This window comes from Martes martes (assembly GCF_963455335.1).
Source record: "Martes martes genome assembly, chromosome: 15".
Taxonomy (NCBI): Eukaryota; Metazoa; Chordata; class Mammalia; order Carnivora; family Mustelidae; genus Martes; species Martes martes.
In genome coordinates this window covers 40,758,339-40,782,035 of record NC_137903.1, presented here as the reverse complement: position 1 = coordinate 40,782,035, position 23,697 = coordinate 40,758,339, and the positions used below count along the sequence as shown (strand labels likewise).

At 38.1% G+C, this 23,697-nt stretch overlaps 1 protein-coding gene and 1 long non-coding RNA gene across 5 annotated transcripts in view; one reads left to right on the top strand and one right to left on the bottom strand.

Moving 5' to 3' along the window:
* Positions 1 to 6,666, top strand: part of RC3H1 (ring finger and CCCH-type domains 1) — a 75,343-nt gene extending 68,677 nt beyond the window's left edge. For 2 of the 4 annotated variants that reach the window (XM_080824309.1, XM_080824308.1), the window contains exons 16-20: positions 904 to 994; positions 1,248 to 1,380; positions 3,036 to 3,179; positions 4,081 to 4,196; positions 5,577 to 6,666. In XM_080824309.1, the coding sequence (XP_080680435.1) occupies positions 904 to 994; positions 1,248 to 1,380; positions 3,036 to 3,179; positions 4,081 to 4,196; positions 5,577 to 5,727 (635 nt within the window). In that variant the 3' untranslated portion in view covers positions 5,728 to 6,666. Of the gene's footprint in view, positions 1 to 903; positions 995 to 1,247; positions 1,381 to 3,008; positions 3,180 to 4,080; positions 4,197 to 5,576 lie in introns of all 4 variants that reach the window. The other 2 variants (XM_080824310.1, XM_080824307.1) reach the window with 1 other exon arrangement.
* Positions 171 to 23,697, bottom strand: LOC308355806. The gene is made up of 3 exons (XR_013968007.1): positions 23,016 to 23,697; positions 11,863 to 11,959; positions 171 to 512 (listed from the first exon to the last, which is right to left on the bottom strand). It is a non-coding gene; the product is annotated as an uncharacterized lncRNA (long non-coding RNA).

Sequence of the window (23,697 nt, the reverse complement as noted above, 5' to 3'; positions counted from 1 at the left end):
CAGCCGCCATCCCTACTCCCCATTTACTGTGAGTACTTTCCATAATCTTCCAAGGCAGTAATCTTTTAAACTCTTGCAAGGTATTATCCCTGTAGATAGGTAATTATAACCCAGAGAATTCTAAGGGTACAAACTAAAATGTCTCTTTGTGAAGATTGCCTATGTTGGTTGTGTGTTAATAACTGTGTTGCTTTTATTAAAATAATACATTGTCGGGGCACCTGGGTGGCTCAGTGGGTTAAGCCTCTGCCTTCGGCTCAGGTCATGATCTCAGCGTCCTGAGATCGAGCCCCGCATCGGGCTCTCTGCTTGGCAGGGAGCCTGCTTCCCCCTCTCTCTCTGCCTGCCTCTCTGCCTATTTGTGATCTCTCTCTCTGTCAAATAAATAAAATCTTAAAAAAAAAAAAAAACATTTTAAAAAATTGAAATGGGTGCCTGGGTAGCTCAGTTGGTTAAGTGTTGGACTCTTGATCGCAGTTCAGGTCTTGATCTCAGGGTTGTGAGTTCAAGTTCTACCAAAAGAAAGGAAAAGAAAGATAGAGTTACAAAGACTGGTATCTTTCAGTAAGGAAAAAACAAACATCAGTACCCTCTTACATTAGTGAACATCTTTCCAGATAGCTGTGTATAAAATATGCCTGTGCTTTTTAGGTTATGGCTATCTTATTTTTTAAAAATTTTATTTATTCATTTGAGAGAGAGAGTGGTGGAGGAGAGGGAGAATCAGGCTCCCTGCCAAGCAGGGAGCCCAATGCGGGGCTCAATCCTAGGACCCTGGGATCATGACCTGAGCTAAAGGTAGACGCTTAACATCTGAGCCACCCAGGCACCCCAGATTATGGCTACCTTAAAAGAATGAAATCTCTGAATTGCATCATCCCACAGTAAATTATTCTCTTACAGATTATAGTCCATATGGAACCCACGGTGGCTGGGGAGGTTCTCCATATTCAACTCATCAAAACATTCCTTCTCAGGGACACTTCAGTGAGAGGTATGAGTCATTCTTTTTACTTTTATAAACCTTTAAAATTATTCAGCTTTTCTTATTTTATTTTTCTTGTCAATGATTTTTATTATTTTCATTATGAAGTAACACAGATTTTTATGTCAGTACAGTAGTAGATCAAACCTAGGGGGGGTTTTGTTTGTTTTCTTTCAATTTTTTTTTTTTTTCAATTGAAGTATAGTTGACACAAAATGTTACATTAGGTCAATAATATTTTATCCTTTATTTCCCACCAAAGGGAGAGAATGTCCATGTCAGAAGTGGCCAGTCATGGAAAACCACTTCCATCTGCTGAGAGGGAACAGCTACGACTAGAATTGCAACAACTAAACCATCAAATTAGCCAACAGACTCAGCTACGTGGCCTAGAGGTACCAGCCTACAGATATTTTTTTCATTCCAATTTTTGAAGGGTTCTCAAAGAGGTTTTAAAAGGAAGAACTTTTAAGGTACTATGAACATAAAAAACAAGGGCTGTTTCTTAAAGAGTTAGTATAGGTGTCATTCTTCAAAGAATTTAAGTACTTAAGAATTCAGTGTGGGATAATAGCAAATTTAGAATTTCTATTCCATGAAAATAGAAAACAGATTATCTAAAAATTTCCTAGCAAAAACTTCGATTCCTTGATGGCACATTTAAGGTATACAGTTTCTATCAACAAATGCTTTTAGCTTAACACTTTTCATTTTTCATACTGCCTTTCTTAATTTAAAAAAAAATTCCTTTAATCCTCAGCATTTATTTATACATCTTTAAAAGATAGAATTTTAGAACTTGGACTTAAAAAAGAGCCTCTGTATAGCAATTGCACCTTTCATTAATCTGGTTCTTTGAGTTTATAAGTTACCAATCACAGGTCCTGACTGACCCTTACAATGACCCAGTCATGTAGGTTTGGCAAGTGGTATAGTCCCCCTCTTCCAGTTGAAGGATAGGAGTTTCACAGAGGTTGAAATATAAACCCAACTCTTCCTACTCCAAATTCAATGTTCTTTCCACCATGTTGCCTGACACTTAAAGAGAAAAAATATCTGAAAACAAAGAATTTTTAAAATTCTTTAAAGTGCCACATAAAGTCGGTTTTGTTCGCTTTACTTACATGGGAGCGTATTCTTTGAATTTAGAAAACTGAAGACATTCTGCTGATAAATACATTGCTCCCTTCTGGAGAAGAAGTAACTATTAGAACATTAGTTGTTATCTTTCTACCAAAATCTTTGATAAGGAAGGCACCCCTTTGGGAATAAATTTTTAACTAATTCTTAATTCCCTCATTACGAAGACAAATAGGAGATTGTGTTTTTTGGAACAAATGTCCGACTTGTGCTCTTATGTAAGCAATTAGGCTTAGAATTTTTTTTAACTATGTAATACTCATATTTCACCTTCTTGTGCCATTATTTTATTTACACTGGTCTAGTACTTCTTCCTGATTCCTATTGTTAAAAAAAAAAAATGGAATGCTGTGTTTATGTCCTTCTTTAGTTGATTAGCTTTTTAAAGATTCAGACCATTAACTGCAAGTATTATTTCTTATCCTACTAGCTCATGGCTTTTTGTCTTATTTGAAATTTGTAGACCCATTTTCTGTTCCAAAAGAATAATCAGTATCATTTGGAAGTTTGCCACATATTTAACTCAGTATGGTTAAATGTCCTTGCCATTACTGAGGTTTCATTGAAATAAATTGCAGGGTTTACTTCAGAAAATTCCATTTAAAAGAGGGGAAGAAATATGCATTTATACTTGACTTCTCTTTCAAATCAAGTAAGAGCAACTTATCCCTAAGATTAAATTACTGTTTAGTAAGTTTAAATCCCCTAGTTTTTCTTTTTAGTTCAAATGGAACTCAAAAGAGATAGAAGCTTATAGTGTCATTTTTATAGCAAATATCTTCATGATAAACTACTTGAGGCAGTGGTCTGAAATTGGGCCTGGTCATTCTGTGCATGGTGTGAAATGTGTTGAGTTGTGTATGTCCTTGGCTTTATGTACTAGGCTGTTAGTAACAGGCTGGTGTTGCAGAGGGAGGTGAACACCCTGGCAGGCCAGTCACAGCCCGCACCACCACCTCCAAAGTGGCCTGGAATGATTTCAAGTGAGCAGTTGAGCTTGGAACTGCACCAGGTGGAGAGGGAAATCGGGAAGAGAACCCGGGAACTGAGTATGGTGAGTATTCTGGTGGCAAAGTGTGGGAGCCGGGATAGGTGAAAAGGAAAGCTTCTGTGTATTGATGTCGGAGGACTCATGGCTCTAGAGCTCTAAAATCATCACCCCAAGGCACTCCAGTGAGTGGTTAATACTTAGAATAAGTTTCAGGAGGATGAGCTAGCTCCCTTTTTTATTCATTCCTCCTCTCATTCCCTTTTGGTTTGAGTGTGTTCTCGATCTTAGGAATTCTGCATTATGAAAAACTTTAAGGGAAAACAAGGCAGTTAATTGTACAATATTAAATTACTGTTAAATATCCTGGTTAGGGAAGATGAGGGGATGGTGTTTATGATTTTGTGAATATGTGTTCACAAATAGCATTCTAGTTTTTATAGCCTTTAGTTATTGAAGACCTGTTTTTTGTTATGAGTAAAATGCGATCTACACATTCCTTATTGAGGAATTGTATCCATGGATATACTTAGGGTTTGCTTCATAGTGCATGAATACTGGTTTTAGTAAATTTTGGATTTTGGGGGATTGAACCATTCCCCCCGGTTGCATGGTAATTGACTCTTCGGTTGCATAGTTTTCACGTTCTTTCTAAGCAAATAAATGGGGTATTTCATTTTTCTGGTTTCAGTAAGCACATTATAGGTAGTTATTACATTTTGGCTTACCTTTTCTAAGTCATCAGTTTTTCTAACTTGGGGCATTCTCCCCTTGTTTTTGGCTTGGATAGTGAGCAAGTGTACTCTGTTATTATCATGTATGTCTCTCTTTTAGGCTGCCCATTTCTTTGGTCATTTTATAAAAGTATATATGATTTATGAATTATCAATTTGTATTATCTGTATTTAGTCTCTCATTAGCACCATTAAATAGAAGATAACTGAATTTACTTCCTTCTCTTTCAAAGGAGAACCAGTGTTCCCTGGACATGAAAAGCAAATTGAATACAAGTAAGCAAGCTGAAAATGGACAACCAGAACCACAAAATAAGGTTCCAGCTGAGGACCTTACATTGACATTCAGGTAAAGGAAGGGACATTGTTATAGTCTTACCTTATGCAGTCTTGACAGAAGTATCCTCATAAATATGATTTATTTTTAAAATTATCATTTTGTATACATTAAGAATATTTTCACATAAATTTAGATATAAAGGAGCGCCTGGGTGGCCCAGTGGGTTAAAGCCTCTGCCTTCAGCTCAGGTCGTGATCCCAGGGTCCTGGGATGGAGCCCCGCATCGGGCTCTCTGCTCAGCAGGGAGCCTGCTTCCCCCCTCTCACTCTGCCTGCCTCTCTGCCTACTTGTGATCTTTCTCTCTCTCTGTCAAATAAATAAATAAAAAATCTTAAGAAAAAATTTTTTTAGATATAAAACTTGAAGCTTAGAACAGGTTCAAAACTGAATTGTCTGTTAATACCTAACAAATTAATTTTTCTGGCTCCTCCATTTCTTCTTTCCTATTTTTTAGTTTATTTAAAGCCAGTGTTAACATTTTGCTATAGACCTTTCCAGCCCTTCTAAAAGTGTGTGGGGATTTAGCCTCTTTCAAATCCACCTTCCACCCCATCCCCTTGGTTTTTCATTTGGTCTATCCCATATCATGTAGAGGTGGAGGGATACATGTTAGCTCTCACTGAACAACCCTGCAATAAACAGGTTTGTAGTAGTTCTTTATGTGCACAGCTGTCATTATTTCCTCAGGGTAGTTTGAAGTCATTTGCGGCATAGTCCTGAGTTACTCTCCTGATGATTGTATAGCAAGAATTTCTAATGCCCTGTTGCTTTCTGGCTTAGTTTTTAGCTAATTAATTTGATGCATTGTCCTGAGTTCTAAATAATTTCTTGTACTTTTAAGCCTGCTAAAGCAGGGGTCAGAGCTTTTAGTCCAGATAGTAAGAATTTAAAATTAGGGGTCTTACAGTCTCTGTGGAGAAACTCTCAGTTCTGCCCTTGTAGTGTGAAAGCAGCCATAGACAATCCATGAACAGATGGGCAAGCTGTTTCAGTAAAACTATACTTACAAAAACAGGCACTGCTTAGCCTTAGTTTGCCAACCCCTATGCTTAAACCATGGACATCGAACTGTAAATTAAAGTCCAAAAAGCTACTTGCATATTTTTCCATACTAGTAAAAGAAAGGCCCTATTTTTTTTTAAGATTTTATTTATTTATTTAACACAGAGAGAGAGAGAGAGAGAGAGAGAGAGATCACAAGTAGGCAGAGAGCCCGATGTGGGGCTCAATCCCAAGACCCTGAGATCATGACCTGAGCCAAAGGCAGAGGCTTAACCCACTGAGCCACCCAGGTGCTGCAAGAAAGAACCTATTGATTTTATTCTACTAATACTCATTTTTCTCTCCCTCCTTATTTAAAATTCCAACTTTTTTTTTATATGTTAACAGCGATGTACCAAATGGCTCAGCTTTGACACAAGAGAATATCAGCCTCCTGTCAAACAAGACCAGCTCTCTGAACCTGTCAGAGGACCCCGAGGGAGGAGGTGACAACAATGACTCTCAGAGAGCAGGAGTCACACCCACTTCTGCTCCCTAAATCATGAAGAGTCCAACGTTTATCTTTTGCTCCTGATTAATTTGTGGGGCATAGGGGTAGGAGAACAGATAACTTCTAAACTTTTTCTCTGAGAGTGGTCAGAGAAATCCAGGAAAAGTAGCGGAGGCAATGTGCATAAACACCACTACTAAAAACAAACCCTGCACATAGTTCACATTAATGCATTTTTTAATTTAAAAAAAAAAAAGAAAAAGAAAAAGAAAATTAGCAGTATCTGCAAGCAATTCAGATTAAATTTGTTTTTGTTCTGTGAATGAACTTTATTTTAATAACTTTGGACGCCTTGGATCCAGGGCTTTAAAAAAAAAGAAGATATTATATATACACTCTGTTTGATTAATTGTATGATCTTAATGAAGTAGGTTTTTCTTGTATTTTGGTATTATTACATACCCAGTGTATAATTCCTTACCCCCAGTCCTATCCAACATTTGCAAACCCCATAAATTAAAACAGACAGAAAGCACCAGACTGTCTTAAGAATTTGGTGGTGCTTGAGAAACAAAGAGACAGTAGTAGACTAGTTATTAGAAAATGTGCAGCAAACCAACTTTTCCAAGATTTATTACTTGAAAGTCATAATTTTCTTTCTCTTTCTGGTTACTGGCCTCATATGTATGTTTTTCATATGGCACTAAAACTTTTGGTTTTTGCCTTTTCAGAGAGATAATTACCAATTAATTTTTTGAAGTCCTCATTTCCATATTAAGGATCCATGTCATTCTCTTAATGTAATCAGAAAGTCAGGCCAATATTGTAGGTTCTTTGATTAGTTTAAATGGAGATGATTTTAAGAATGAACTGTAACTTACTAGTACCGAAAATACATGGTCAGTGTATTACCTGTACTGAGCGGATGGTTGGAAATTTGGAGCTGTGCTTTTTCAAATTAAACTTCTGCTAAAATCAAAATGTATTAAAAAACAAAAACAAACCAGAAAATCAACCATGTTTTAAAACTGCAACACTTGACGTGAACTGAAAATGAACAGTCATGTTATTTCAGTGGATGTTTTTATTTTGTTTTACTGTCAAAACCCAAAAGTACAAAATCACATGAAAGCCACTGGCTTTCAAATAGATTTGGCAAATACAGATTGCCCAGATCTTAAGGATATTTATGAATTGACTAGTTGTTGTTCAGAATCATTGGCACCATTAGGTCGTAAATACCTAAAAGTCAGTTTTCTTAGACTTGACTTTACAGTAGTGAAGAGATTCTTCGTAAAAGTGTTGAAAAGACTAAGGAAGAATTTTTTTAATTTAGTTCTGCTGCACATATTCTGATGCCATGTGTCTATACTGAACTAAGACCCTATAGAACATGTTTAGTGGGGATTATTTGATGTAGTCACCCTCCCCATCCCTCCGTTTGCCTGATTTTTAAAAAATTTCCCTTTCTGGATTATACTACTAAAACAGAAAGCACTGGTTATGTAATAAGTTACTGCATTGCTTTGGTTGGGTAAAAGCAAGAGTTTGTATTTTTCTTGTTTCTTATTTTCTTAACCCTTAACTCCTGCTGAGGTCATAACAACCTCAGTGTAAGCTCTGTGTCCATCATAACTGTTAACTGAAACAAATGGGGGGAGGGGGGAGGGAAATACAGTCCTGCCATTGCCTACCAGTAGGAGAGTCCAAACAGAACACTCTTTTGAGTAGCGATTATTTAATTTGCCCAGTCAAGGCACCGTGTTTATATACTATTTCACATTGAATTTGATTATGCCCTACAGACCTGGCTGGTCAAGGATTTGATATACACATATTGGCTTGGGATTCGAGCTTTCTTTTTTATTTAAATAAAAATTTATATATATTATATATATATACATATATACATAGCTATATCTGTATATATATTGGGTATGTTTTAAGGATTTTTTCGCATGAGCGCAGCTGTTGCGATAAAATGACTGATTGGGAGGTAGAAGCACTGAATGAAGATGAGGCATTTTTTCAGTTGATATCATATTTTCCTTTTTTAAAAAATACACACTTGCTTTTTTTGCTTTTTTGTTTGTTTTCTTTTTTGCTTGAAACCCTCTTATATGTAAGTGCTTATTGTTTTTTGGGAGAAGGAGAGAAACTTTATATGTCTGACAGAGTCCCAAGATTTTTCATTTATTTGTATAACTATAAAAGGCAACATTCTTGGCCTCCAACCTTCTGTAGGCAGATTTGGGCAGATCTTATTTCTCATTTGGACATGTTAGATAATTCCTAAATTTTAGAAGCAGTTGGTTCAGTTTGGAACTCAGAATGATTCTGGTATTAGGGAATTTTTGAGTACTGATTTTGTTGAAGTTCAGAATAAAAGTAAAATTCTATTTTGGATATCCATTGAAACATCTAATAAGTCAACTTATGTTATTCTTATTTTTATATCCTCCAAATACACTCCTTGCTTCCACCATTTTGATTTCATAAGCTAGGCAGGAATAGGTATTATTTCTATTCTGAATAAAACCAGAAAAGCCACTATTTTGAATTGACTTAAAATCATCCCTTTCACTTTTTAAGGTAATTTCATTGGTGATAGGGATGGGGGGCAGATCACTTAAATTGTAGCCTTAATTCTAGCTGTACCTCAGTAAGGCCCCACACACTCAAGAGGAAATCTGGTTGGGTAGAAAGGCAGAGAATGATAGCCTATCCCATTGTGCCTTTAACTTAACCTATTTTAAATTGGTCATTCTGCCTTATCTCAGTGGGAATTCTTATAACTTTCCTAGTACCCCCAAGAAGTTTTAGAAATTAAATAAAACCTCCAGTTTGGATTTTCTTTTTTCCTTTTCCCTTTCTCTGTGATACACTTTGTGAAATGATGAGCCTGTAAGGGTAAGCAGCCTTTTTGGGCAAAACTGCTTGACTTTTTTTTTTTAACTGCTTGACTCTTCAGCTGCTTTTTTTTGTCAAAACCTGTGAAAGGGATTGATTTTTTTTTTTTAACTTTTAAAATGTATGCCTTTAGAGACAGTTAAGAAATTAAATCAATCAAATAGGAAATACAGTTTTTATGCTTTCTACTTAGTAAATATTAATTTCTTCTGGAGATGACTTTATTTGCTTTTCATTGAATTCAGAAGCAAGACTGACATCACAGATGAACATGAGCAATTCTGAGAGGTTGAAGGTAGGAATATAGTAATCATTGTGTTCACTCTTGTTTAGATAACAAAACCAGAATCTTATTATAGCTAGAAATATAAAAGTACTTTTTTTTCCCCAAAGGTATCTCTGGAAAAGAGTAGAAGAACTAAGAATAAGATATCTACACATAGTTTCCTAACTTATATATAGTTCTTTTACCTTATAGATATTGTCACAAGATAAGTCCAGTAGCTGCCCTGTCTTGGGTAATTTACAGAAGCTAAAGTGACCAAAGATCCATTCCTTATAACTTTTGTAATCAAAAGAACAGTTAGTTATAGCATAGGTTTCTAGTAATAGTATTCATATGATAAGACACTATTTCTAATGCCAGTTATAAATATCCAAATACTCAAAATGTATAAAAAAAATTATTTGGTATGGCATTAATGTGGCTGATTCCCTTCTCTCATCGTATTTCCCTTCCCTTCTGGACTTTCCCATGCATTTATTCTTTTGCCTAAAAGACATAAGATTGATATGATTCTCATTTGCTACCATGAATGTGTAACTCCATCAGACTTTCCATAGGTCTTCAGGGTTGGAGCTCAAAGTTTGTTTGTTTTTTTTTTTCTGACCCTTTTCTGTCTTGCAAATGACCCTTGACTTACCCACTGCCCTCCCCAATCTGCAACAGTGACAGTTTGCTGCCTCAAAACAGAGCATTCAAATGAATTCGCTTAGCCAATAACTTCTGTGAAGTTGCCTTTTCTAATGGTGTTATTACTCAGTGATGCACAAATGTGGTATTTGCCCTACTGGTAGGCAAACAAAGGTCTGGTTAAGAATGGTAACCTGCTGTTTTCTTTAAAGGAGAGCCAAAGACTTGTGCTTTACTCTGTTTTGGTTTTGGGGGAAATAGCCATTTTGATTGTGAAACCTTTTAGTATTTGTCAGTTGATTGTACTGTGTAAGTAGATTTATCTAAAGATAACTGTTAAAGGTAGCTGGCCTTATAAAATGTAAAAGTAATGAAAATTCACCAGTTTCTCTAAACCAGTGAATGTCATCTTTTACAATATTGTGTGTAAGCAGACCCCCTGTTTTTTGAGATTATCTTGTCATGATAGCATCTTGTGTGTTTTGGTTTTGTACTTGTGTCTGGAAGGACAATCTATATCACTATGGTCAAGCTATGAGACTGGGTAAAAGAATTCATGAACATGTGACTGGTGAGAAATAAACTATAGTCACGGCATGTCTACGATTATATCTGGATTTGGAGAAAAACATTCTCTTCACTAAAAAGTATTTGAGTGCTTTTAAATACAAATGGTGATGGATGGAGGTCTTACCATCTTTTTTCCACTTCATTTTTGCTCATCTTAAAGAACTGAGTAAAGGTTTCGTAATTTTAAATTTACCTGTTAAAAGCATTTGTAATGATGCATATTTTGTAAAAGGAAAGATCCAGTTACTTTTTTGGAGAAATTAATGATCTGCCTGGAAATTAACTTCAGTGTTTACCTAGATTTGTCCCCTAAAAGAGCCTGATTGTGTTTATTTTTTAGTTGGTGATACCTGGTGATAGTGTTACAAGATGATCTCTTCCCTGAAAAATCAGCCTGTCCTTTTAGAAAAAAAATTAGAGCAACTAAACTAAAGCAGATTTCACTTTCAACATTAGGGGTTGAACAAACGAGCAGTCTACTGCTGTCATCATTTTACTGGTCCTCATTCATACCTTTCTACCTTGGACAGCTATGACTTTTATATTTATTTGTGCTTCAGCTCAGCTTTATGAAATTTTCCTGCTGAAAGAATTTACTGGGAATTGTAGGTGGATTGCAGTTAATATTTTATTAAATTCTTTATTCAACTTTTCTGAGCCATTTGAAAAAGAAAGCTGTTTTTGTCAAAAGGTACTGTTAATTATAGTAAATACCAACTTAAGATTTGGTTTTTTTAAGATTTTATTGCTTTGACTGCTAAAGATGTTTTCACATATAAAATATTCTAATTGATAAGTAATACTAGCTGTGATGTTAATAAATAATAGGACACTGCCACCACCAGGAAGAAGTAACACCTTTTAATAATAAATGTGTTCCCAATAGGTGGGATTTCAATACTGCACTGAAGAAAGTGGGTGGAGCCCTTTGAAATCTTGTGATAAAGGGACTTAACCTCATCACTGGAATCCTTCTTTTCAGAGCCTCTGAATTTTCAGCCAAACACTGAATTTACTTTGAATTTTATTCCTAAACAAAACATCCCTAGAGTAATAACCTTTGTTTTCACAAGAAAATAAGGCACAATAACCCAAGAGAGAGAAGTTAAACCTCAAGATAATATTGTGTCCAAAAATGTGTATTTAGAAAAGTTAAATCCTGTGGAGTTAGTGTGTGTGTGTATATATATATATATATGTGTGTGTATATATATATATATATATATATATATATATATATATATATATAAGACAAGATAACTTATTTTCTTGTACTGAGGTCTGTTTCTGGTTGTTTTTGTTTTGTTTTGTTGTTTTTAACTCTGTGTAGACAGAGCTCACAAGTCTTTGGCTTCCATTTTAGGTTGTACACTCAGAGTCATCTTATAACTGGAAACTATCAGACAGCCCCTGCCCCCCACCCCAGCCAGTGCATAAAAGGGTCATGAAAAGGATGGAAAAAAACTGTTGGATAATTGGTTGCCTGGATGTTGGGTTTTGGTATGGGTTGGCGGGCGGGGGGGGGGGGTTGCCTGTTATTGTTTTTTAAAATCACCATTTATAGTGTAATCACTGATTGGCTGCCATTCTTACAATAGTATCTAAACAACCCTGTAATATATTCCTCTGATTTAAAGGTATTTGAAGGTTTTGCTTATCATTTTTACATCCTCTTTTCAACGAAGGCACTGTCCTGAGAGCTACTTTTTCCAGGTGTGTTGTTGCCCACATTTTCATTGCCATACCCCACATCCCAACCCCACCCCAATCCCCCTTCATCCTCTTCTTACCTTCTGGAAATGAAAGGAACTTGCAGCGGAATTTTCTTTTTTCCATTTTATTCACGGATCAGAGGCCTTGTTGTCTTCATTTATGACGATACTCTAACTTTTTGGAACAAGAGCAATGGAAAAAGTTAATTAAGATGATGAACAAAATCTTTTATCCACTGAAGCATTTTCCAGTTGTGAGATTCCTCTTTGTGTGTGGTCTCTTCCCTTGTTCCTCCTGCTACCCTTTTCCCACGACTATGGTCAATTTGGTCTTTAGGCTCATACCAGTCTCCCCGAGACATTCTGCAGTCATTATCACCTTTTTGGGTGGATTTTATTTTGTTTTATTTTGGTTTTTTGTTTTTTGTTTTTTTTTTTAAAAACTTTTTAACATTGATGCATATTTGCTTGGGATAGAGCTTGTGTAATTTACCAATCGTATTGATTGTATGTGATTGTGCCCTGCAGAGGTATATTTAACAAGACAAAAATAATTTAGGTTAATAAAGGAGCCCATGAGATTTGAGTCAGGTTATAGATGACTTCATGAAATCACTTAGTTTTGGGTAGTGAGAATTTATATCTCCTATTCTTATACATCAGTGCTAGACAAAGTACCATTTTTAAAAAGTTCTCTTGAATTCCTATTTTTTTCCATGCCTCAGCTCCCTGTTTATTCTTGCCTGTCTCCACCCACCTGTTCAGGAATAAAAATATTGTCTTAAAGTGACAGCTGATTTTTATATTGCTAAAGTTTGTGAAATTTTACTTTTTCCAGTTGTTTTCAACATTTTAAAAAAAATGAAAAATGGGTTGGAATTTCACAAACTGAATAGTTCTTTAGATTCTGGCAAACTGTGAAATCTTATTTGAAGACTTTAAATCTTGAAAGTTGTGGTTTTGGAATAGGAAAAAAAAAAAAACCCTGTTCGAAATGGACCATTTTCTTCTCTTTTTAATGTGTTTATATCTCCAGTTTTTAAACAGCCTTCAAAACAAGTAAGGTGGAAATAAAGAGTAATAGGAAGATGTTTAGGGCAGCAGAATTCTGGGTCTGAATAAGTACATGTTATACTTGTCAGGTTTTTAAGAGGATTAAGGCCATCTTTATCAATTTTGTATTATTTGTGTGCATGTTGTTTATATCAAAGATACCACATTTTGTTAAAATGCTATTTCCTTTATTACCGTGGAAACTGACTCAGCCTCATGTTGCTCCTAACTAGTGTTTAAAGCTCCCATGAGTTGCAGATAAAAGGGTTATTTTAACAAGTAGAAGGAGGTGATTCACCTTTTGGTTTGTAAATATATGAAAGTGTCTACAAGGTCTTTATCTGCTTTCTGTCAGCATTTATATTAAATGATAAATTAATGAGGAGAAATGTGTAGTCTTTTTTTTATAAACGAGTCTGTGCCATTTTATTCTAACCTTGGGATTGTTACACCTTTTTTTATGTGAAAAATGGAGAATTAGATAAAAACATACTTGCAGTAGCCAATTTTGTAGAAATATCATAGGAATTGCTCCAACCTTAAATACACTACAATCCATATTCCTTCATATGTTCCAAAGCTATTGCACGGTAAAGGTGGTGCGTCTGAGATCCTAGCATCAGTAGTCAATGAGACTCCAGGGCTAATATCCAGAGTTCTGGTTCTTTTTTTTTTTTTTTTTTTTTTTTTAAGATTTTATTTATTACTTATCTTTATAAGCCACTTCCTAATCAGGACCTTCTTTTATGTTTAAGCAGCATGGACTTCCGGTGGGTACCTTCCTGATGCAAATATTTTTTGTCTTTCCTTTCTGACTTCTAATTGTCCTGAAATCCCTACCCATTAGTCATTCCTTGCAGTTGGAGGGTGTGCAGGTTGATTTTCTCCTAGAGACTGGTGTAAAATATGCCTTAGTCAGCAATTCAGTGGCATGAAGAAGGAAAAAGGGGAGGGGGAGGGGCTGCTAGATTCAAAAGAAGGTTAAGACAAAAAGAAAAATGCAACATGTGGAGTTTATTTGGATCCTGATTCCAGTGAATCAAATGTGGGGGAATAAAATTTTTTTTTTAATTTTACTTATTTGACAGAGAGCGAAAGAGGGAACACAAACAGGGGGAGTGGGTGAGGGAGAAGCAGGCTTCCCACCAAGCAGGGAGCCCAATGCAGGGCTTGATCCCAGGACCCTGGGATCATGACCTGGGCCAAAGGCAGATGCTTAACAACTGAGCCCCCAGGCGCCTGGTTACTACGTAAGATCAAGGAATGACCTTTTTGTTCAGTGTGATAATAGCAACATGTTTATATAAGTAAATGTCCATATTTTTAAAAGATGTATAACTGACAATTCCTGGCATTTCCTTTATTTTTACAGAAAAGTAATATACCTAAACAGTGAAGGTTATTTTCACCTCCTACCAACAGGTTATTTTCACCTCCTACCAACAGTTAGCAATTAGGTATCTTTGTTTATTTTTTTCACCTCCTACCAACAGTTAGCAATTAGGTATCTTTGTTTGGTACCACACCTGACCTCAAAGGAAGCAACCATAGTAAAAGAAAGGTTAAGGGGCACCTGGGTGGCTCAGTGGGTTAGAGCCTCTGCCATCGGCTCAGGGCAGGATCCCAGGATCCTGGGATCAAGCCCTGCATTGGGCTCTCTGCTCAGTGGGGAGCCTGCTTCCCTTCCTCTCTCTTTGCCTACCTGTGATCTCTGTCTGTCAAATAAATAAATAAAATCTTAAAAAAAAAAAAAAAGGCTAGAGGGTATGAAGGATGGTAACTACTGCAACCATCCTTGAATTAACAAAATCTAGAGTGGGAATTCCAAAACCAGCCATGCCATCTTTACCACTATGCTAGGCCTACCCTGCCCACGAGCAGTAGGATATTTTCTGACCCTTTACACTGAGACTCACATAGATTAATATGAGTTTGTTTTTTGTGTATATGAGCATCTCATTCCCAGTAACCAGCTAATCTGCAATGAGCAATTGATAAATGCCCTCCACTTTCCAACATGGTGGCCCATTTATTTACTGGCTGCCACCCTTATTTGGAAGACCTTGCAACTCAAAAGTGGCCTTTTCAGTTACTCACTGAACACCCACTTTGGTGTTCACTGAAGTGAATTGAGTACTTAATCATATGTACCATATTGTAGAAGATAGAATACTGTCTTCATCTTCAAGGAGCTTAGGCTCCAGTTACGGAAACTGACATGAACAGTTTTAAAATAGGTAACAGGGACACCTGGGTGGCTCAGTTCAGTTGGCTGGCTGCCCTCAGCTCAGGTCATGGGCCAGGGTTCTGAGATCAAGCCCTCATTGGGCTCTTTGCACAGCAGGGAACCTGCTCCTTTTCCACTGTGCTCATGCTCTCTCTCTATCTCTTGTCTCTCGAATAAATAAAATATTTTTAAAAAATGATTGTTTTAAAAAGAAGATAAGGGGAGGAGCAAGTTGGCAGAGGAGTAGGGGACCTAAATATCAGGTCCCAGGAGTTCAGCTAGATATCAAACGATTCTGAACACCTACTAACGAGATCGAAGAGAAGAAGAACAGCAATTCTCGGAACAGAAAATTGACCACTTTCTGGAAAGTAGGATGTGCGAAGTGAATCCAAGGCAACATTCCAGAAGAGAGACCACGGGGAGACAGCCAGCCCCTGGCAAGTGGTAGAGCAGCGAGCACAAAATCAGAACTTTTAGAAGTCTGCTCCACTGAGGGACATTGTTCCAGAGGCTAAGCAGGGGGTGGTGCCCTTATGGGGGCAGTGTGGTCTCAGGATGCATAGGGATGCAGAAGGACTGGGGGTGCCTGAGTGTGGCAGAGGTCCCAGGTATCAAGGCAGGGAGGCCGGCTGCAGAGATGGAGCCAAGGAGGGGTCTCTCAGCTCAGGGTTACCTCAAACTGTAATCCAAGGCACAGTTGGACCACTGCTCTTTGAGCGGGGACCCCACAAGTGGCAGATCCTGGGAGACCTCCTCCTTCCTCCTCCAAGAGGAGTGGCACAGGAGCACACTGCAGGAATATGCTGGGTTTGGAAACTCCAAACAGGGCCCTGCGCCAGAGAGAAATGCTTGGTCACAGGCCAGGTGAGCTCAAATTGCAGCCAGGGACCAGGGAGAAGGGAGGGATTGACTGCTTTTCTCTGAGGCCTGAGGAGTGGGGCCCCAAGCTCTCGGCTCCTATGGGGCCAGAGATTGGGAGGCCGCCATCTTCATTTCCGTCGTCCAAAGCTACATGGAAGCTACCAAGAATAAACCCCCCAGCAGATTACTTAGCCTGGTCCCCCACAAGGATGGTACAATTCTGCCTCAGGCAAAGACATTTGAGAATCACTACAACAGGCCCCTCCCACAGAAGATAAGCAAGAACATCCAGCCAAGACCAAGTTCACTGATCAATGAGAACTGCGAACTCCAGAGCTAGGGGAAACAACACATAGAATTCATGGCCTTTTTTTTTTTTTCTTAATTTTTAAAAAATTTTCCTCTTCCTATTTTAATGTTTTCTATTTTATCAATACCTTTTAAAAAAATCGTTTTTAAAGGGCGCCCGGGTGGCTCAGTGGGTTAAAGCCTCTGCCTTCGGCTCACATCATGATCCCAGGGCCCTGGGATCGAGCCCCGCATCGGGCTCTCTGCTGAGCGGGGAGCCTGCTTTCCCCCTCTGTCTCTGCCTGCCTCTCTGCCTACTTGTGATCTCTGCCTGTCAAATAAACAAGTAAAATCTTTAAAAAAAAATCTTTTTTAATTTTCATTTTTTTAAATTTATTTATTTGTTTGACAGACAGATTACAAGTACGCAGAGAGGCAGGCAGAGAGAGGGAGAGGAGGAGGCAGGCTCCCCACTGAGCAGGGAGCCCAATGCGGGGCTCAATCCCAGGACCCTGGGACCATGACCCGAGCCGAAGGCAGAGGCTTTAATCCACTGAGCCACCCAGGTGCCCCTAATTTTCATTTTTATAGTCATATTTTATCTCTTCATTGTACTTAACCTTATTTTTTTTTGTATACATACAGGTTTTTTCTTCAAATTTTGGGATACAGTTTCTTCTAACAAATCAAAATATACCCTAAATCTAGCACATGGCTTTGTTCTAATCTCCAGCCTGATCGTATTCTTTCCTTTTTTTTTTTTCTTTTTTCAATCAACTTCTTACCCACTCCTTTTTTAGAACCTTTTTAAATTTTCATCTTTACAGTCACTTTTAGGTATGTGTGTGTGTGTGTATATATATATCCAGAATCAAGTGTGTGGCTCTGTTCTATTCACCAGTCTAATATATATATATATTTAATTTTTTCCCCCTTTCATTCTCCCCCTGATTTTTGGTCTCTTCTGATTTGGTTAGTGTATATTTTTCTGGGGTCATTGCTACCCTGTTAGTATTTTGTTCTCTCATTCATCTATTCTTAGCTGGATAAAAAGACAAGTCAGAAAAGCTCACCACAACAAAAAAGAACAAGAGGCAGTACCGATGGCTAGGGACCTAATCAATATGGACATTAATAATATGTCAGAACTAGAGTTCAGAATGATGATTATCAAGGTGCTACCTGGGCTTGAAAAAAGCATGGAAGATACTAGGAAATCCCTTTCTGGAGAAATAAAAGAACTAAAATCTAACCAAGTTGAAATAAAAAAAGCTATTAATGAGGTGCAATAAAAAATGGAGGCTCTCACTGCTAGGATAAATGAGGCAGAAGAAAGAATTAGTGACATAGAAGACCAAATGATGTAGAATAAAGAAGCTGAGCAAAAGAAAGACAAATAACTACCGGACCATGAGGAGAGAATTTGAGAGATAAGTGATACCATAAGACGAAACAGTATTAGAATAATTGGGGATCCCAGAAGAAGAAGAGAGAGGGACAGAAGGTACATGGAGCAAAGTATAGCAGAGAATTTCCCTAATCTGACAAAGGGAACAAGCATCAAAATCCAGGAGGACCAAAATCAATAAAATCAATAAAAATAGGTCCACACCCTGTCATCTAATAGTAAAACTTACAAGTTTCAGTGACAAAGAGAAAATCCTGAAAGCATCTCGGGACAAGAGGTCTATAACATACAATAGTAGAAATATTAGATTGGCAGCAGATCTATCCATAGACACCTGACAGGCCAGAAAGGATTGGCATGATAATTCAGAGCACTAAGCAAGAAAAATATGCAGCCAAGAATACTATATCCAATGAGGCTGTCATTGAAAATAGAAAGATAAAAAGCTTCCAAGACAAAAATTAAACGAATTTGCAAACACCAAGCCAGTCCTACAAGAAATATTGAAAGGGGTTCTCTAAGCAAAGAGAAAGCCTAAAAGTAACAGACCACAAAGGAACAGAGACAATATACAGTAACGGTCACCTTACAGGCAATACAACGGCACTAAATTCATATCTTTCAATAGTTACCCTGAATGTAAATGGGCTAAATGCCCCAATCAAAAGACACAGGGTATCAGAATGGATAAAAAGAAAAACAAAAACAAAAACAAAAAAATAAGACCCATCAATATGCTGTCTGCAAGAAATTCATTTTAACCCAAAGACACCTCCAGATTTAAAGTGAGGGGGTGGAAAACAATTTACCAGGCTAAAGGACATCAAAAGAAAGCTGGGATGGCAATCCTATTATAAGTTAGATTTTAAGCCAAAGACTATAATAAGAGATGAGGAAGGACACTATATCATACTTAAAAGATCTGTCCAACAAAAAGAGCTAACAATTTAAAATATCTGTGCCCTTAACATGGGAGCAACCAATTATATAAACCAATCAATAACAAAATCAAAGAAACACAATCAACAAAAATACAATAAAAGTAACACCCCCCTCACTGAAATGGACAGATCATCCAAGCAAAAGATCAACAAGGAAATAAAGGCTTTAAATGTCACACTGGACCAGATGGACATCACAGATATATTTAGAACATTCCATCCCAAAACAAGAGAATACACATTCTTCGCTAGTGCACAGGGAACATTCTCCAGAATAGATCACGTCCTAGGTGACAAATCAGGTCTCAACCAGTACCAAAGATTGGGATCATTCCCTGCATATTTTCAGACCACAATGCTTTGAAACTAGAACTCAGCACACAAGAGGAAAGTTGGCAAGAACTCAAGTACATGGAGGCTAGAGAGCATCCTACTAAAGAATGAATGGGTCAACCAGGAAGTTAAAGAAGAATTTTAAAAATTCATGGAAACAAATGAAAACACAACTGTTCAAAATCTTCAGGTCACAGCAAAGGCGGTCCTGAGAGGAAAGTATATAGCAATACAAGCCTTTCTCAAGAAATCAGAAAGCTCTCAAGTACACAACCTACCCCTACACATAAAGGAGCTGGAGAAAGAACAGCAAAGAAAGCCCAAACCCAGCAGGAGAAGAGAAATAATAAAGATCAGAGCAGAAATCAATGAAATCGAAACCGAAAGAACAGTAGAACAAATCAAGGAAACTAGGAGCTGGTTCTTTGAAAGAATTAATAAGATTGATAAACCCTGGCCAGACTTACTCAAAAGAAAAGAGAAAGGACCCAAGTTAAAAAATCAGGAATGAAAGAGGAGAGATCACAACCAACACCAAAAAACAACAACAACAACAACAACAACAAAACAATTATAAGAACATATTATGAGCAATTATACACCAGCAAATTTGACAATCTGGAAGAAATGGATGCATTCCTAGAGACATATAAACTACCAAAACTAAACCAGGAAGAAATAGAAAACCTGAACAGACCCATAACATAACCCTGTAAGAAGATTGAAGCAGTCATCAAAAATCTCCCAACAAACAAGAGCCCAGGGCCAGATGGCTTCCCAGGGGAATTCTACCAAACATTTAAAGAATGAATACCTATTCTCCTAAAACTATTCCAAAAAATAGAAGTGGAAGGAAAACTTCCAAACTCATTTTATGTGGCCAGCATGACCTTGATCCCAAAACCAGACAAAGACCCCATCAAAAAGGAGAATTACAGACCAATATCCTTGATGAACATGGATGCAAAAATTCTCACCAAAATACTAGCCAATACATTAAAAGGATTATTCACCACAACCAAGTGGGATTTATTCTTGGGCTGCAAGGTTGGTTCAACATCATCTGCAAATCAATCAGTTTGATATAATATGTTAATAAAAGAAAGAACAAGAACCCTATGATACTCTCAAAAGATGCTGAAAAAGCATTTGACAATGTACAGGATCCTTTCTTGATCAAAACTTTTCACAGTATAGGCATAGAGGGTACATACTTCAATATCATCAAAGCCATCTATGAAAAACTCACAGCAAATATTCTCAATGGAGAAAAACTGAGAGCTTTTCCCCTAAAGTCAGAAACTTGGCAGGGATGTCTACTATCACCAAAGCTATTCAACATAGTACTAGAAGTCCTAGCCTCAGCAATCAGACAACAAAAAGAAATAAAAGGCATTGGAATCATCAAAGAAGAGGTTAAACTCTCACTCTTTGTAGATGATATGATATTTTATGTGGAAAACCTAAAAGACTCCACTCCAAAACTGCTAGAACTCATACAAGAGTTCAGTGAAGTGTCAGGATATAAAATCAATGCACAGAAGTCAGTTGCATTTCTATACACCAACAACAAGACAGAAGAAAGAGAAATTAAGGAGTCAATCTCATTTACAGTTGTACCCCAAACCATAAGATACCTAGGAATAAACCTAACCAAAGAGGCAAAGAATCTGTACTCAGGAAACTATAAAGTACTCATGAAAGAAATTGAGAAAGACACAGGGAAGTAGAAAAACATTCCATGCTCATGGATTGGAAGAGCAAATATTGTGAAAATGTCTAGCTACCCAAAGCAATCTACACATTTAATGCAATCCCTATCAAAATACCATCCATTTTTTTTCAAAGAAATGGAACAAATAATCCTAAAATTTATATGGAACCAGAAAAGACACTGAAGAGCCAGAGGAATGTTGAAAAAGAAAACCAAAGTTGGTGGCATCACAATTTCAGACTTCAAGTTCTACTACAAAGCTGTCATCATCAAGACAGTATGGTACTAGCATAAAAACAGACACATAGCTCAATGGAACAGAATAGAGAGCCCAGAAATGGACCCTCAACTCTATGGCCAACTAATCTTTGACAAAGCAGGAAAGAATGTCCAGTGGAAAAAAAGACAGTCTCTTCAACAAATGGTGTTGGGAAAATCAGACAGCCACAGACAGAAGAATGAAACTGGACCAATTCCTTAGACCACACACAAAAATAGACTCAAAATGGATGAAAGACCTCAATGTGAGACAGGAATCCATCAAAATTCTTGAGAACACAGGCAGCAACCTCTTCGACCTCAGCTGCAGCAACTTCTTCCTAGAAATATCACCAAAGACAAGGGAAGCAAGGGCAAAAATGAACTATAGGGACTTCATCAAGATCAAAAGCTTTTGCATAGCAAAGGAAACAGTCAACAAAACCAAAAGACAATGCCAGAATGGGAGAAGATATTCATAAATGACAGATAAAGGGCTAGTATCCAAAATCTATAAAGAACTTATCAACCTCGGGCACCTGGGTGGCTCAGTGGGTTGGGCCTCTGCCTTCAGCTCAGGTCATGATATCAGGGTCCTGGGATCAAGTTCCGCATCAGGCTCTCCGCTTGGCGGGGAGTCTGCTTCTCTCTCTCTTTCTCTGCCTACTTGTGATCTCTGTCAAATAAATAAATAAAATCTTTAAAAAAAGAGAACTTATCAAACTCAACATCCAAAGAACAAATAATCCAATCAAGAAATCCTTAGGAGACATGAACAGACATTTCTCCAAAGAAGATATCCAAATTGCCAACAGACATGTAAAAAAGTGCTCAACATCACTCGGCATCAGGGAAATACAAATCAAAACCACAGTGAGACACCACCTCACACCAGTCAGAATGGCTAAAATGAACAAGTCAGGAGATGACAGATGTTGGCAAGTGCAGAGAAAGGGGAACCCTCTTACACTGTTGGTGGGAATGAATGCAAGCTGGTGCAACCGCTCTGGGAAACAGCATGGAGGTTCCTCAGAAAGTGGAAAATAGAGCTACCCTACGACCCAGCAATCACACTAGTGGGTATTTACCCTAAAGATACAAATGTAGTGATCCGAAGGGGCACATGCACCCATGTGTTTATAGCAGCAATGCCCAAAACAGCCAAACTATGGAAAGAAACTAGATGTCCATCAACAGATGAACAGATAAAGAAGATGTGGTATATATACACAATGGAATAGTATGCAGCCATCAAAAAAACCCCAAATCTTGCCATTTGCAATGACCTGGATGGAACTAGAGGGTATTATGCTAAGCAAAATAAGTCAATCAGAGAGAGACAATTATCATATGATCTCTCTGACATGAGGAATTTGAGAGGCATGGCAGGGGGTCATGGGGGTAGGATGGGACAAAATGAAACAAGATGGGCCCAGGGAGGAAGACAAACCTTCAGAGACTCTTAATCTCAGGAAACAAACTGAGGGTTGCCGGAGGCGAGGGGGGTGGGAGGGATAGGGTGGCTCGGTGATGGACAGTGGGGAGGGTATGTGCTATGGTGAGTGCTGTGAATTGCGTAAGACTGATGATTCATAGACCCATACCCCTGAAGCAAATAATACATTATATGTTAGGTAACAATCATCAACAAAACACTAGAATTACCAAAAAATTATCCAGCCACAATTATCTTCAAAAAAGAAGAGCCAGGAGTTGTGAGAACGTACACAAAGCAGACTTCACCTTGCTTGGCTGAGCAGCAAAGGCTTTCCTGAGGCAGTTGCATTGAAGGTAAGACTTAGAGAATGGACAGAACAGCAGGTAATGTTGGAGACGAGAGACTGCTAGTCAGAGAAAACAGAATATGTTTCTATGGAATATGATTTTTTGGAAAGAAGAATCTGTGTTACACAGTGTTTGAGGCAAGAGTAGAGAGAGTGAGACCGTGGCATGAGATGAGGCAGAGCTGGACCACAGAGGCCTGCAGATGACGCTAAAGTATTTTGATTTTATTCTGAAAGTAAAGGGATTCCAAGGAAAGGTTACAAGCCATCAATGAAGGGATCTGATTTGTGCCTCTTTATTCACATTTATTGGAGAGTTTCTTTGTCAGTACGTCTCAGATGAAATGTGCATGCGTCTCACCTGGCGCTCTTGTTCAAGTGTCCTTCCTGTTGCAGCAGCTCTGGAGCGGGGCCTGGGATTATCTAACAGGCTCCCAGCGGCTGGCAGTCCCGCTTGTCCACAGACCACACTTGTGAGCAGCAAAGCAATTTGAGAAGCGGGAAGATCCAGTTTCTGCCATCATCAGACTTCCGTGACGCGAGTGAGATGTAAGACACAATTCGCATCACCTGGAGACTACTTCAAGGAAAATGCATCGAGCTGGGGAAAACAAGGTGATTCATCGAGGCTTTTACTTCTGAAGAGGTGATTCTTAAAGGTATGAAAGGGTTTGTAAGATGAACAAGGTGGATGGGGCGCCTGGGTGGCTCAGTGGGTTTAAAGCCTCTGCCTTCAGCTCAGGTCATGAGCCCAGGGTCCTAGGATCGAGCCCCGCATTGGGCTCTGTGCTTGGCAGGGAGCCTGCTTCCCCCTCTCTCTCTGCCTGCCTCTCTGCCTATTTGTGATCTCTGTCTGTCAAATAAATAAATAAAATCTTAAAAAAAAAAAAGATGAACAAGGTGGAGGGTCGACGCAGCAAGCCTGGAGCACCCACAAGGTCCTGCAAGAAGGTGGCCTGGTAATGAACTTCAGGGAGTTGGGGGCAGCTGGAAAAGTCAGGTAGAGGCCAAGCCTCGGAAAGCTTTGTGTATAGTTCTGAGTT